This window comes from Myotis brandtii, unplaced genomic scaffold, assembly GCF_000412655.1.
Source record: "Myotis brandtii unplaced genomic scaffold, ASM41265v1 scaffold143, whole genome shotgun sequence".
Taxonomy (NCBI): domain Eukaryota; kingdom Metazoa; phylum Chordata; class Mammalia; order Chiroptera; family Vespertilionidae; genus Myotis; species Myotis brandtii.
In genome coordinates this window covers 4,397,039-4,410,114 of record NW_005355115.1, presented here as the reverse complement: position 1 = coordinate 4,410,114, position 13,076 = coordinate 4,397,039, and the positions used below count along the sequence as shown (strand labels likewise).

General features: G+C 56.1%; 2 protein-coding genes across 2 annotated transcripts in view; one reads left to right on the top strand and one right to left on the bottom strand.

The window, feature by feature from the left end:
- Window positions 1–1,794, top strand: part of GNMT (glycine N-methyltransferase) — a 2,642-nt gene extending 848 nt beyond the window's left edge. The window contains exons 2-5 of the mRNA XM_005861013.2: window positions 656–772; window positions 983–1,125; window positions 1,226–1,347; window positions 1,434–1,794. Of these exons, the coding sequence (XP_005861075.1) occupies window positions 656–772; window positions 983–1,125; window positions 1,226–1,347; window positions 1,434–1,605 (554 nt within the window). The 3' untranslated portion in view covers window positions 1,606–1,794. The remainder of the gene's footprint in view (window positions 1–655; window positions 773–982; window positions 1,126–1,225; window positions 1,348–1,433) is intronic.
- Window positions 1,795–1,931: 137 nt separating this feature from the next.
- The window catches only part of PEX6 (peroxisomal biogenesis factor 6), a 12,913-nt gene continuing 1,768 nt past the window's right edge, over window positions 1,932–13,076 (bottom strand). The window contains exons 2-18 of the mRNA XM_005861029.2: window positions 12,698–13,072; window positions 11,018–11,181; window positions 10,450–10,533; window positions 7,055–7,157; window positions 6,839–6,972; window positions 6,065–6,176; window positions 5,508–5,716; window positions 4,786–4,981; window positions 4,521–4,597; window positions 4,239–4,371; window positions 3,953–4,158; window positions 3,801–3,862; window positions 3,472–3,580; window positions 3,059–3,175; window positions 2,856–2,933; window positions 2,567–2,706; window positions 1,932–2,383 (exon numbers count right to left, since the gene is read on the bottom strand). Coding sequence (XP_005861091.1) covers window positions 2,247–2,383; window positions 2,567–2,706; window positions 2,856–2,933; window positions 3,059–3,175; window positions 3,472–3,580; window positions 3,801–3,862; window positions 3,953–4,158; window positions 4,239–4,371; window positions 4,521–4,597; window positions 4,786–4,981; window positions 5,508–5,716; window positions 6,065–6,176; window positions 6,839–6,972; window positions 7,055–7,157; window positions 10,450–10,533; window positions 11,018–11,181; window positions 12,698–13,072 — 2,436 coding nt within the window. The 3' untranslated portion in view covers window positions 1,932–2,246. The remainder of the gene's footprint in view (window positions 2,384–2,566; window positions 2,707–2,855; window positions 2,934–3,058; window positions 3,176–3,471; window positions 3,581–3,800; window positions 3,863–3,952; window positions 4,159–4,238; window positions 4,372–4,520; window positions 4,598–4,785; window positions 4,982–5,507; window positions 5,717–6,064; window positions 6,177–6,838; window positions 6,973–7,054; window positions 7,158–10,449; window positions 10,534–11,017; window positions 11,182–12,697; window positions 13,073–13,076) is intronic.

The following is a 13,076-nucleotide window of genomic DNA, read 5'->3' as shown; positions in this document are numbered from 1 at the left end:
GGCCTGCTCCCCGCTGGCAAGTGGACATCCCCCGAGGGCTGCCGGGCTGCCAGAGGGATGTCTGACTGCCAGCTTGGGCCTGATCCCCCCAGGGAGCGGGCCTAAGCCAGCAGGTGGACATCTTCCGAGGGGCCCCAGACTGCAAGAGGGCATAGGCCAGGCTGAGGGGACCCCCCCCAGTGCACAAATTTTTGTGCACCGGGCCTCTAGTATATAAATATATATATTTGATTTCAGAGAGGGAGAGATTGAAACATCAATGATGAGAGAAAATCATTGATCGGCTACCTCCTGCATGCCCCCTACTGGGGATCGAGCCCACAACCAGGGCATGTACCCTGACAGGGAATCGAACTGCGACATCCTGGTTCACAGCTCGATACTCAAATCACTGAGCCACGCCAGCCGGGCTTATATTTATAATGTCTTTCCCTCCCCCCAAATAAAAGCCCATAAGCACAGAGTCCTCCTTTTGAACCATGGCTTCCTTCTCTCTTGACCCCTCCTCCCTTTCACCCTCCATGTCCATAATGATCCCCTCCCTGCGGAGTCCCTGTGTGTCTCTTGAGGGGAAACCGAGGCAGAGCTGCACTTGGTGGAGATGGGTACTGGTGGTACCAGGGTGCCCGCCTGATCTCCCCTTCCTGGCCCCCAGTCATTGAGGAAGCCAACTGGATGACTCTGGACAAAGATGTGCCCCAGCCACCAGAGGGCGGCTTCGATGCTGTCATCTGCCTTGGAAACAGTTTTGCTCACTTGCCAGACTGCAAAGGTGAGAGAGGGTGTGGCCTTGGCATGGCCCTTGCTTTGAGCTCTACCCCCTTTCCAGAGCCCTGGGCACCTGCTCTCCTGCCAGAGCAGACTATGCTTTCTGCCCCTCTCTGCCTTGGCACTGGCATCCTTGGGTAGTAGAAAGATGGAGGGGAGACTGGTGCTGGGGGCCCTGAGTAGACACAGCCTCTCGCCCCTGCCGGGAGCTCAGGGGACCAGAGTGAGCACCGTCTGGCGCTGAAGAACATTGCGAACATGGTGCGGCCAGGGGGCTTGCTGGTCATCGATCATCGTAACTACGACCACATCCTCAGCACAGGCTGTGCACCCCCAGGAAAGAACATCTACTATAAGGTGGGCCCCTGAGGGAGGGCCCAGAGTGGGAGGTGGGATCCTGGGGTCCAGGCCCCACAGCGGCTGCAGAGACTAATGCAGCCTGCACCACCGCTTACAGAGTGACTTGACCAAGGACATCACGACCTCAGTGCTGACAGTGAACAACAAGGCCCACATGGTGACCCTGGACTACACGGTGCAGGTGCCGGGGGCTGGCCAGGACGGTTCTCTTGGCTTGAGGTATCCCCTTAGCTAGGTGGGGGATGAGTTGGGGGGGGGGGTGCTGAGGCCACCAGTCCTCACGGTTGGTCGGGTCTCTGTTGCAGTAAGTTTCGGCTCTCCTACTACCCTCACTGTCTAACGTCCTTCACCGAGTTGCTCCGAGCAGCCTTTGGGGGCAAGTGCCAGCACAGCATCCTGGGTGACTTCAAGCCTTACAAGCCAGGCCAGGCCTACATTCCCTGCTATTTCATCCATGTGCTCAAGAGGACGGACTGAGCGTGGCCTCAGCTCCCACAACCCTCTCTGCCCGGGCGTTGCCAGGCTCCGTCTGGGGAGCCCCATGCCAGCAGCTCCACATGAAGATCCTGGCGGTGTGGGGAGGGGCCAACTGCAGCTGGGGTGCAGGGATCTGGGTTCAGCCTAATGTGAGGGTGAACAATACAGTCTGTGCCTTTTTCAGTTCCAGCATGTCTTGTGTTTATGTCGGAAGGATCAGGCTCCTGTGGAGCCCACCCTGCCCTCCCCTGGGCTTACTCTGTCTTGCTCTTCCCCACACCAGCACACCACCACACCGCCACACCACCACACCACCACACCACCAGCAGAGGGCAGCATACACTTTATTTCTAGCTACCCACCTGGCCCCCTCAGGGCCCAATTCCCAGAACTCCAGGTCCCCACCCCACTTCCTGAGCCGATGGGCCTTAGTGTTGGGGCTGGCCTGGGAAAATGGACAGGGGATGCCTCCTGAATTCTCTCAGGCCTCTCCCCTTGGCACCCAGGGGATCTCCTGGAGGTAGGCAGCCTCGGTGGATAATGGCAGCCTGAGACAGCCCTCTGCTCTCTCAGGTCTGCGGGGAACCCCAGGGAGCTTTAGCCACTGTGGGTGGGGAAGGGTCCCAGACTGCAGGAGGCCCCTAGCAGGCGGCAAACTTGCGCTGGATGCGCTTGTAGCGGAGCAGCTGCTGCTCACTGACGGAGGGCTCCAGGCGGGCGGCGGCCTGCAGCAGGTCCTCCATGGTGAGCAGCAGTGCTGAGCTCCGGGGCTCCAGCCCTAGGGGGACGACACGGGGAAGGGAGGCCAGGGTTCTCAGCCTGTCCAAGCAAGGAAAGCCCGGGGGAGCGCCTTCTTGCCCAGAGTCCCCGCAACGCCAAGAGTCCCTCTTCTGAAATCCAGAACCGGGCCTGTTTTCCCTCTAGCTTTTCGGCTGACCTCTGGGGCAGGCGAGGGGCTCACCTTCCTCCAGGTCCCGAACCCTGCGTTTGAGGGCAGCTGTCATGGCATCAGAACAGAGGGAGTAGAGGTCCGCACCGGTCAGCTGGGGTGGGCAGTGGTCCAGCACGGTCACCAAGCTCACGGAGGGCTCCAACTTGAATCTGTTGTAGGGTCACAGGATAGAAAGTTTTACCCGGCATGCCCTACTCCCTCAAAAGAATACACTCCCTGACCAGTGTATTCTGCACATTGCACTTATCCCCTAACAGACCAAGGCCCAAGCCCTCTGGGAGTCTCCATCAGGGCATACTTGCGTGTGATGGCGCTCAGAACACGGAGCTGGGAGGCACGGTCCTCGCTCACCCCCATAAACACCAGCTTGTCAAATCTTTAGGGAGAGAGGTGGGCACACGTGTCAGGGAGCCCGGCATAAGGGTGAAGGAAGAAGGCACAGGACGGGGCCGAGGGACGAGCCCGACTGGGTCTGGTGGAGGAGAGGGACAGGATGGGCACCTGCCAGGCCGCAGGAGGGCAGGGTCCAGGAGGTCTGGTCTGTTGGTGGCTCCGATCACAAACACATCCTGAGTGCTATGAAGCCCGTCCAGCTCAGCCAGCAGCTGAGACACCACCCTGCAAAGGAGGAGCGAAGGGGAGTCCTGGGCCCACCCTCGGCTCTGCCCCGCCTGCCTGTGGGGCCTCTCCGTGCCCGCCTTCTCCACAGGGCCCCTTGCTGAGCCGTGGCCTGTGCCCCTCCATGCAGGCACCCGTTCTCCTCAATGCCCCACACCCAAAGCCACAGCCCGTTTAGCTTCCATTATACCGTCTCAGAACCGGAAGGACAGGCACTCCGGGCTCTGAAGACTGCTGCAACCCATCTCGCATCCCTCTGTCCCGGACCCAGGCTCCATCCTGGCTCAGACCCCCACCTGTCCATCACACCTCCGGAGTCTCCACTTCGCCCCCGGCTCGGGGCCAAGGAGTCCAGTTCATCAAAGAAGATAATGCAGGGAGCCGCGGCCCTGGCCCTGGCAAACACTGAGGAGAGAGGGGCCCACAGGAGGGGAAGCTCAGGGGGGCTTTAAAGGCAAGATATGAGGGAAGAAAACCCAGGCTTGACAATTCATTACTAGCGCTCCAGGAAGTAGACTTGTGGAAAGGAAGATGAGGAACGCCCATGAGCAGCCTGAGGGTCAGGGGGCGGGGTGGGGCGCAGGGGCCATGGTTGCAGGACTGGAAGCCCTGCCCACGCGCTCACCTTCCCGGACGTTCTCCTCACTCTGGCCCACGTACATGTTGATGAGCTCTGGCCCCTTCACGCTGAGGGAGAGGATGTGGGAGGTAACACTCGTTAGACACCCAACGCGATCGGCTCAATCCACCCAGCATCTCTCCAGGCCCCCTGGTCACCTGAGGAAGGTAAGGCTGCACTCAGTGGCCACTGCCTTGGCCAGGAGGGTCTTGCCGGTGCCAGGAGGCCCATGGAGCAGGAGGCCTGAGCGCCTCAGGCCCAGGCTCAGCAGCTCAGGGTGCTCTAGAGGGAGCTGGATGGTCTCCAGGATCTCCCTCTTCACCTCCTGCAGCCCGCCCACATCGTGCCAGGACACCGAGGGGATCTAGGCGATGGAAGAGCCCGGTTGGGGATATGCCGGAGGACGGAGCGCTGGTCCCACCTCCAAGGGCCTAGAGTCTCTACCTTAGGGGCTCCGATGGCCTGGGAGTGAGCTGACTGCAGCTGCTCAAGGGCCTGCCCGAAGTCCTCCGCCAGGAGCGGAAAGCCAGCAGCACACAGCTCCCGCTCATCCTCCTCACTCAGGCCGCTGGCCAAACTGCAAAGAGAAAGCCAGGGAGGTGTCTGGAGGACCTGGTCTGAGGCCTCACTGCATCGGGGTCCTGTTCCCTCCTCCCTTCCTTACCAGCTCCCACCCACCCATATTTCCTCTTGTCACCTTTGCCCTTTTACACCCAGTTTTCTTACCCAGAGTTCCTGATCCTGGTGCAAGCTGCCCGGCTGCTGTGAGTCAAAAGGGCACAGAGATCTCCTACCACAAAGCCCTGGGAACCACAGGAAAGGACGCATGAGCAGGGCACAGTAGGCAGGAACCCTTGGGTGGCTGGTCCTCCACCCGGAGCTGAGGCCCAGTGTTGGTGCCTCGGGGTTTTCTACCCTCACTTGCAGGGCAGCAGGTCTGAGTTCCTACGACAGAGAACGTGGGAGGACCAGACCCTGCCTTGGTACTCACTGCACACCGCCGAGCCAGCTGTGCTAGGTCCACCTCTTGGCCCAGGGGCAGGCGGGCAGTGAGGGCCTGCAGGATGCTGAGCCGCTGCCCCTCTGACAGCACAGGCACCTCCAGCTCATGCGGAAATGCTGTCTGCACGTCAGCAGGCAGGTCCCGGGCCCGGCTTGTGGTGGCTACAACCATCAGTGGAGGGCAGCTGCGGACAGGGCGTGGGGACAGGGAGTGGGAACTGGGAATGGGAACTGGGAGTGGGGACAGGGAGTGGGGACTGGGAGTGGGGACTGGGAGTGGGGACTGGGAGTGGGGACAGGAAGTGGGGACTGGGAGTGGGAACTGGGGGAGAACTCTGCTGGCAGCTGAGCACTGCCTTGTCCTGATGCAGGGGCAGGAGGGCCGGGAGGTTGGTGGGTGCTAAGATGGGATAAGGAGATGAGCACCCCAGGCTTCCTGGATGGGCTCCATGGGAATACCTCGAGGGGGACCTGTGTCCCCCTCACACAGGGAGCTCACTGAGGGTAGAGGCTGTGCTTTTCCTTCAACCTAGTGCTCCCCAAGAAAAACTAGGGACCACATCCTTCTCTCCCTGGGTACCCCTAAGCTCCTCGGGGCTGTCAGGAGGGCAGCCGCATTGGCAGTAGACGCTGGAGAAGCCATGGGACGGGTGCAGGCTAGAGGACGAAAGGCTGCATAGAGGGACGAGGGCAGGGCCCGGCTCTGGATACCTGGCGAGGGGGTCCTCATCGAGGAGGAGGCGACGCAGCGTGGCCACCACACGGGCGTCCTCACCCAGCCCGTCGCGATCCCGGCCCAGAAGGTCCAAGGCTGTCAGCAACAGAACCACAGGCCGGCAGCGCCGGGCCCGGGAGAAGGTGGCCTGCAGCTTCGTCTCCACAGCCCCGCTGCTGTCCGCACAGAGGCTGGAGCAGGGCACCTGGGGAGGCGTCCCGATGGGCCTGTGAGCAAGGGCCAGGTGGGACTGGGAGGAGGAGTCAGGAGGTGCAGGCCACTTCTCTTTGAAGGGAAGGGATGGGGAAAGAAGGGACTGCTGGCCAGTCCCACCTCTTCTTTACCCGAACCTCATTCCCGGGACCGTCCATCAAAATCTTGAAACCCCCTCCTTGAAAGCATCTCTCAGGAGCTGAGCATCAAGGGAAATGGAGACCCTTGGGCTGAGGAGTTAGAGCCAGGCTAGTAGTCAGAAGGAAGAGGGGAGAGGGAGCAGGGAGAAGCTGGGCTGGGGAGGGGAAGCAGTTGGGTTCTACTCTCCAGGTACCCTCACCTTCAGCAAGTGGAGCCCGAGGCGGCTGCAGGCAGCAGCCACTGCTGTGGTCTTCCCACTGCCCGGGGGGCCCCGCAGAAGGACGCTGCCAGTTCCCGTCAGCAGGGCACCCCTGCAACCAGAGGACAGACACGTCTCTTCCACTCTGCCCAAGATTTAGGGTCCCCAGTAACAGGAGAGCCTTGGATCTAGAGCGTAGACACCCTGTTTCTCTCTCCCTGAAGCTCCCCCGCCCACTCCTGGGCTGTCTCCACACCGTGAGGCCACGTTTCCCACGCCAACCTATGGTGCTCTGGCCGGGGTGTAGGGGGTACCCAGCAGCCAGGACTGATTCCCGTTGTCACCCCTGCTTCTTCCATAAAGCCCTGTGTGTCTGGTCTGGACTGGGCTGGTATCAGGGAAGGGTCTGTGTCTGCACTTGGGTCAGTGGCCTGGAGAGCTGTGTCCCTCCAGGTCAGGGTGGTTGGTGAGGACTGGCATGGCTAGTGGGCCCCCCGAGGGGAAGGGTGGTCTCAGAGACAGCTGTCCCTGGTGGCGATTCTTCCTCTACTGCCAACCTTGGAGGATGGATGTTATCCCGGGAAAGGAGTCTGGGAATCTGCCTACGGAAAGCACAGGGGCTAGTGGCGTTGGCCTACTGGTGTGAGGGAGGCTGGCATGCTGGTGTGGGAGGTCCGGCCGATAGCACGTCCACCAGGGCATGGGGCACTGCTAGTCTGGCCTGCCCCCCTCCGGGGATGTTGCGACCCCCGAGGCTGCTGCAGCCTCACTCACCCTGGCTGGAGGCGAGGTTTCAGGGCAGCACACAGCTCGGTCACCAAGGCCTCCAGGCCCGGAGGAGATAAGCTGCCCCAGAGACTGGATTCTCCCGACGGGACCCGTGGAACAGGGCTCAGGGTAGAACCCACCTGTGAAGGTGGGAGGAACCTTTAGTTTTGAGAAGTTGTTTCTGCTCCTTTCCTCAGTCTACTCCTCCCCCCAGGACCTCACCAAGTACAAGGAGGTATGGGTGGTGTCGGCCAAGTAGGCGCTGGTTGGCCCATCTGGAGCTTCCCCAACTGTTTTCTTCACTTTAAAGAACATCTCCTGCCACCTGCAGGAAAGAGGCCCCATGAGTCCCAGACCCAGACCCACAAAGCCCCTCCCCAAGGACAAGATGGCTGTCAATCACAGGGGTCCACTGCAGGGACAAACTCAAGAGCGGCACAAATAAATGTCCCAGGCGTGGCGGGGATCGGGGTGGGGGGAGTTGGGGGAAGGGAAAGTAGAGGGTCTTTCTTCTTCTTCTTCTTTTTGTAATCTTCACACAAGGATGATCTTTTTCCATTGATTTTTAGAGAGAGTGGAAGGGAGGGGGGAGAGACATAGAGAAAGAAACATTGATGTGAGAGACACACTGACCAGAATTGAGTACATGACCCTTCAGTCCAAGGGCTGACACTCTAACCACTGAGAAAAACTGGCCAGGACTTCTTATTTTTGTTTTTGAAATTTTTTTTGGTTAATCCTCACCCAAGGATATTTTTTCCCATTGATTTTTAGAGAGAGTGAAAGGGAGGGAGGGATAAAGAAACAGATAGATGTGAGCGAGATACATGGACTGGTTGCCTCCAGCACATGTCCTGACTGAGGTACATGCCCTTGACTGGGAATTGAACCCAAGACCGGTTGGTGTGTGGGCTGATGCTCTAACCACTGAGCATAACAGCCATGGCCTAAAAATCAATATTTCTAAGATGTATGAATCCATTCAGCAGATTAGTGGTTGCCAGGGGCTGAAAAAAGGTGGGAATAGGGAGCGACTGCTAATGGGTCTGGAATTAGGTTACACAACCTTGTGAATATACCAAAAACCACTGATATACATCCTAAAAGCATGCATTTTATGGTATATGAATTATATCTCAATTTAAAAGTTAACATTTTCCCTTCCTTTGGAAAAAATTTGAAAAGACTGCACAGGCCCCAGCTTCATTCGATTCTGTTCCAATAGGTCTGGGGTGGGGCTCTGGCATCTGTATTTTTCAAAAGCTCCTCAGTCATAAGCAGGGCCATGCAGGCACTGGCCAGTGTCATAGAGAATTAGGGTTACCCAACCTGCTGCTACTGCTGCTGCAGGGAGCGGTTACCAGCCCAGGTCCTCAGATGAAGAAATGATGAACTTTTCCTCTCTGTAGTCCTCAGGCAGCAAGGCAATGGCAGAGCCAGTCCGTAACCTTGGCCTCACTGAGGTCCAATCAACCTGCAAATTCCTTTGCTCACAGTGACCCACAGTCACAAAGCTGCCCCCCTCTGGCAACAAAAGGGGAGTGGTGGGAAAGCCTCCAGGTGGCAGGGGGAAGCACATCACGCTAGTATTATGAAATTCTTGTAGCTATTACGGTAGGCAGTGATCCTGCTAAAAACTAGGACATCAGGAAAACTGTCTTCCTGTTAATCATTCATTATAAATAAACAATAGATGGGTCTACAACCTAGGCTCTCAATCAAGCCCAACGTCGTGAGTCAGGGTATACATGGCCAGCACTGGGACCCAAGGAGCAACAGCTCAGTGGAGGGGTGGGGGAGACTGCTCTCTTCCGTGCAGGGCGGCTGGACCACTTCGCCGAGTACAAGGGTCAGAACTTTGGAACATATCTGGACTCTGCTGGGGAACACTGGGTTGTTTTCCCAGGAGCCAGATGGGAGACAGTGGAGCCTGGCTCCCGTCAGCCTGGTTAGGGAAGTGGAACACAGGGAGCCTGGTTCCCATCAGCCTGGTTAGGGAAGTGGAACACAGGGTAGAATCTGTAGAGGTTACACTATCACAGGAGACTCCCTGCAGGGCTTCCCTTACCAAGCTCAGGGGACAGGGCTAAAGCACTCATCCTCACCTGTCCTTGGACCCAACTGTCCTTCCAACCCCGCTTTCCAGGACCTGCTCAGGGGGAGGAGTATGCGCTCAGCACCCCGAGGAGGGAGACAGGTCTCTAGAGGGTTAGAATGGCAGACGTCCAGGAATAGGATTGGCTTGCTGGTCTGTCTCAGGAGGGCCTGGTGCCTGTTTCCCTTTGATAATGCAAAGGGTAGACATTCTACAGTTCTCCTCCAGCACGCTGGCCCATAGGCATTAGAGGATGGAAGACAGAAGTGGGACATGACTGGTTCCTGCCAGCCTGGCACTTCCCCCCCAGTCCCAGGTGTAGATTTGATCTGGGAAAGCTCCAAGAGGCGCCATGTGCTACACAGGGCACTACCACAGCCCTAGATGTTGGTCAAGAATAAATCAAACATCTCTCTCTGGGCAGAGGACCCAGGCTGGCTGGGCCTGAGACCTTGGTCCTGATGATGCTTAAACCCAAGATCCCGCAAGCTGGTCCCACCACCTCAATGAGCTTTGCCTGAGAGTTGGGTTTGTGCGTCTGTCAGTTGTTCTCCTAGAAAATCGCCACTGGAAATTAGTCCTGAATAGAGGGACTGACTGGGGTACGGGCACAACACATTCTTCCCGCTTCATATAAGGCCACAGCAGTCTCTGAATCCCTTTCCTCACCATTTTACAAGGAGCCTCCGTGGTCAAGAGTCAACAGGAGGAGAAAGGTTGGACTCTTTCTGTTTCAAGGTTCTTGGCTCATTTATGCTTATTTCTCATTCTCTACTGAGGATAAGGAAAGAGGGAAGGACTCTCTAGGCTAGCAGCAATCCCTCGCTCCCCCTTTTGGGACATAAAACCCAACAGCAGCATGTGCACACTCCATCAATTAGGGTAGAAATCAGAGCCTGGGTCTCCTCATGCTGAGTATGTGGGGGCGGGGGCGAGGGGGTGTGGTATGGCCCAGACAACGCTGTGGTTGAGAATGGAAAACAAGGAATTCCACCTGGGTCTAGGCCATTCATTTATTTCTCATGCTTTACTTTACCTAGGACCACCATTCCGTTTGAGGATAAACCCCTCCCAAAGCTAGCAGGCAGTGATTCTTAATCTTTTTTCCATTATGTGCCTATTGAGAACCTGAAGATTGGAAATTGGAAAATGTACAACAAAAATGTTCTTATGCACAAAATTATTCCATACCACTTGGGAAGAGGGGGCTGTAAAGCTCCTGCACCCAGATTATGGACCTTGTGAGCTTGTTTGGAGGTTCTAGCAGGGGAGCAAAGCTACTCGTACACCCTTGACCGAAGACCCTCCTCTGGGGGGAAGGTCATCCTCTTCGACAGAGCATGCAGCTTCGGGAGGGACGCACATGGATCGGTGAGGGAGGAGGGGGACACCCGCCTAGCCAGCCAGATCAGCCGAATCAACCCTGGCGATCAATGAGGTGACAGATGCCGCAGCCAGATCGCCCTCACATCCAGCACCCAGATTATGAACCCCAGCTGTGAGAGAGGAGGCAGCTGCATACCTGGGCAGTTTCTCTGGGCTTCCTTCCAGGGTCTCTACTTGCCCAACTGTTGGCACACACAGAACATCCCCTTCCTGGACTGCCCTGTAACACAGCAGTGGCCCTGGTCAGCTCACAGTGGCCGTCAAGAGCATGTGCCTGACATATTCCCTCCCCCTCCCCGCCATTCCCACCACCAACATGAAGACTACTTCCTGGGGGCCTACTGCCCACCCACAGACCCCAAGCAGTTGTCCAGGGAGCAAGTCTGTCCTAGAATGGGCTGGAGGAAATGGCGGGGAGGCTGGAAAGGGGAATCAGGAACCAGGGAGGGGTGAAGCAGGATCCGGCTCTCTTGGGAGTCCTCTCAAATCAAAGCAGTTTCTCCGTTTAGAATGTCCAGATTCACCTCAAGGTCCAGATTTCTCTTCTCCTGTCTGCCCGACACACCAGGAGCCTTCCAGCCACAATATTGCTTAAAATGTGGCTCTTTAAAACCAGAGGCTCCATGGAACCTGGATCTCGGTGTGATGGGACAGGAGAGCAATGGGGGCGAGATGCTATCCTCCTAAAGGGGTAGCCAGCTAACCTGGGTGTCTGAAAGTGCCGATACAGAACGTGGTCATAATTCCCACTCGTGCTGTAGTGGGGAGAGGACACAATTTCGAGGTGTAACTCTTTGGCAAACGGAGGCCCAGGCAGCACTGAGCAGCTTCCTTTGTCTTCAGGGGCGCTGGAGCCTTCCGAGTATCTCTATGAGAGAAATAACCATCACCTTATAATCCTCTCCCAGCGTCAGGCTCTGCCCTCTCTCTTAGCAACCAATATTTCTACTTTTACCCTCTTTCATTCCCATAACCCCAAGGCTTGTGGGAGGGGAGGTCTAGGAGAGCAGAGCTGAACACCTGTATCTTCCCTAGAAAACAGAAACCTCTCCAGATGAGCGTGAGGAAAGGGTTTCTGACTCTGACTTTTCTGACGTTAACTCCAAAAGTTCCCCAGTAAAGAGAACTCTTCTGTGATACCTTCAAGTTGGGCCAGAGCCACTAAAATGGTAGCCATTGAATTCCCACAGTCCTCTGAATGGCACCAGGCAGCCACTGGGCTTGAATGTTAAGTGGACATTAGGGCGGATACTCTGAATTCAGGCGGCGGGAAGAGGATATGATCTCACCGAAGCTTAACGGGTTGGTTCAGCTGAATGAGCTCCAGTCTGAGTCCTCTGGTAGTTTTTCCTTCATTCAGAAGGAAACCCAGTCCTGGCTCCCATTCATGCGTACATCTCTTCTCAACATCCCATGGCCCTAGTTGGCTAGCCTAGCATCATCTAACAGAACTACCCACGGTGACAGAAATGTTCTATTTTTACATGCGCCTATTGAGTACTTGATATGTGACTAAAACAGCCGAAGACCTGAATTTTTAACTTTATTTAGTTTTAATTAAAGAGTCACAAAGTGGCTAATGGCTTCCATATTGGACAGTGCTTCAACATCCATCTAGGAGCTTAATTAAACATTAGACTATATTTGTCCCCCCCACCCCCAGAAAAAAACACCCCACAATTACCTTCTTGAAGTAATTTTCTCCTTAAAGGCAGAAACCAAAAACTTCACTTGGATATATTTAATAAAATATTACAATTAAACACCAGGCACCAAAGATAATAAAGGGCCTTCCCTTCAAGAAATTTACAATATATAATTGGGGATTCGACAGATGACATGAACATAAAAAAAGGCAGAATAAAATAAATGCTTCAAAAAAAAAGCACAATGCTATATATAAGAGGATGTCATGTTAAATTTTTGATGGTGAAATTATGAAAGGCTTTGTGAGGATGGTGGCATCTTTATATGGGCCTTGAAGGAAAGGATGGTTGCACTTTTAACAGATACAGGGGAGAAGAACAGGAAAGAATTTGAAGCCAAGGATAAGCATGAGCAAATCACTGAAGTATCATCCTCCATACTACCCAGCACAATACGGGGTACGCTGGCATTTCCACAAACACTTGTTAGGCTGAGCTGATTAATGTGTACCCCTGGTGCTTGGTGCACCTCACATTTCACCCCAATAGAAGAAAGCCCTTCCCATGCACCAGCGCACTATGGAGGAGAACGATACTTTGATTGTAGAGAGAGGATCAATCAGGCTGAGACATTAAGCGAAAAGTCCAAGATCTAAGTAGCAAAGGACCTTTACTTCTGATTAAAACGAAGAGGGGAGAAGGCGCATAAGCATTCCTGGCCTCCGTCCTATGTCCTACCTGGATTCTGAGCTCTCCCACTTCTAGGAGGTCACAGCCGAGGTTAAAAGCCAGAGTGGCAGGCACGAGGGCCAGTCCATCGGCGAGGGGCTCTCCCACCGGCCCAGAGCCGGGTCCCAGCCTCTCAGAAAGGTCCCAACGAGGCTCCAGGACCTGCACCCTGGCCAAGCGGGGCTGGGAAGCCTTGGAGGACGCTCCGGCCGGGGTCACCCACACCCACTCGCCCTGGAAGAGGCCGAGGCTCCGGAGACAACTCCGGCTCACCCCCAGAGACTCTCCGGTCCCCCCTAGAACGCCCCGGAGTCGCCGGGCTGTACCGGAAACCGCGAAGGAGGACACCAAGGGCGGGGGTGGGGGCCGGCTGCCGTCCCCCGTCTCG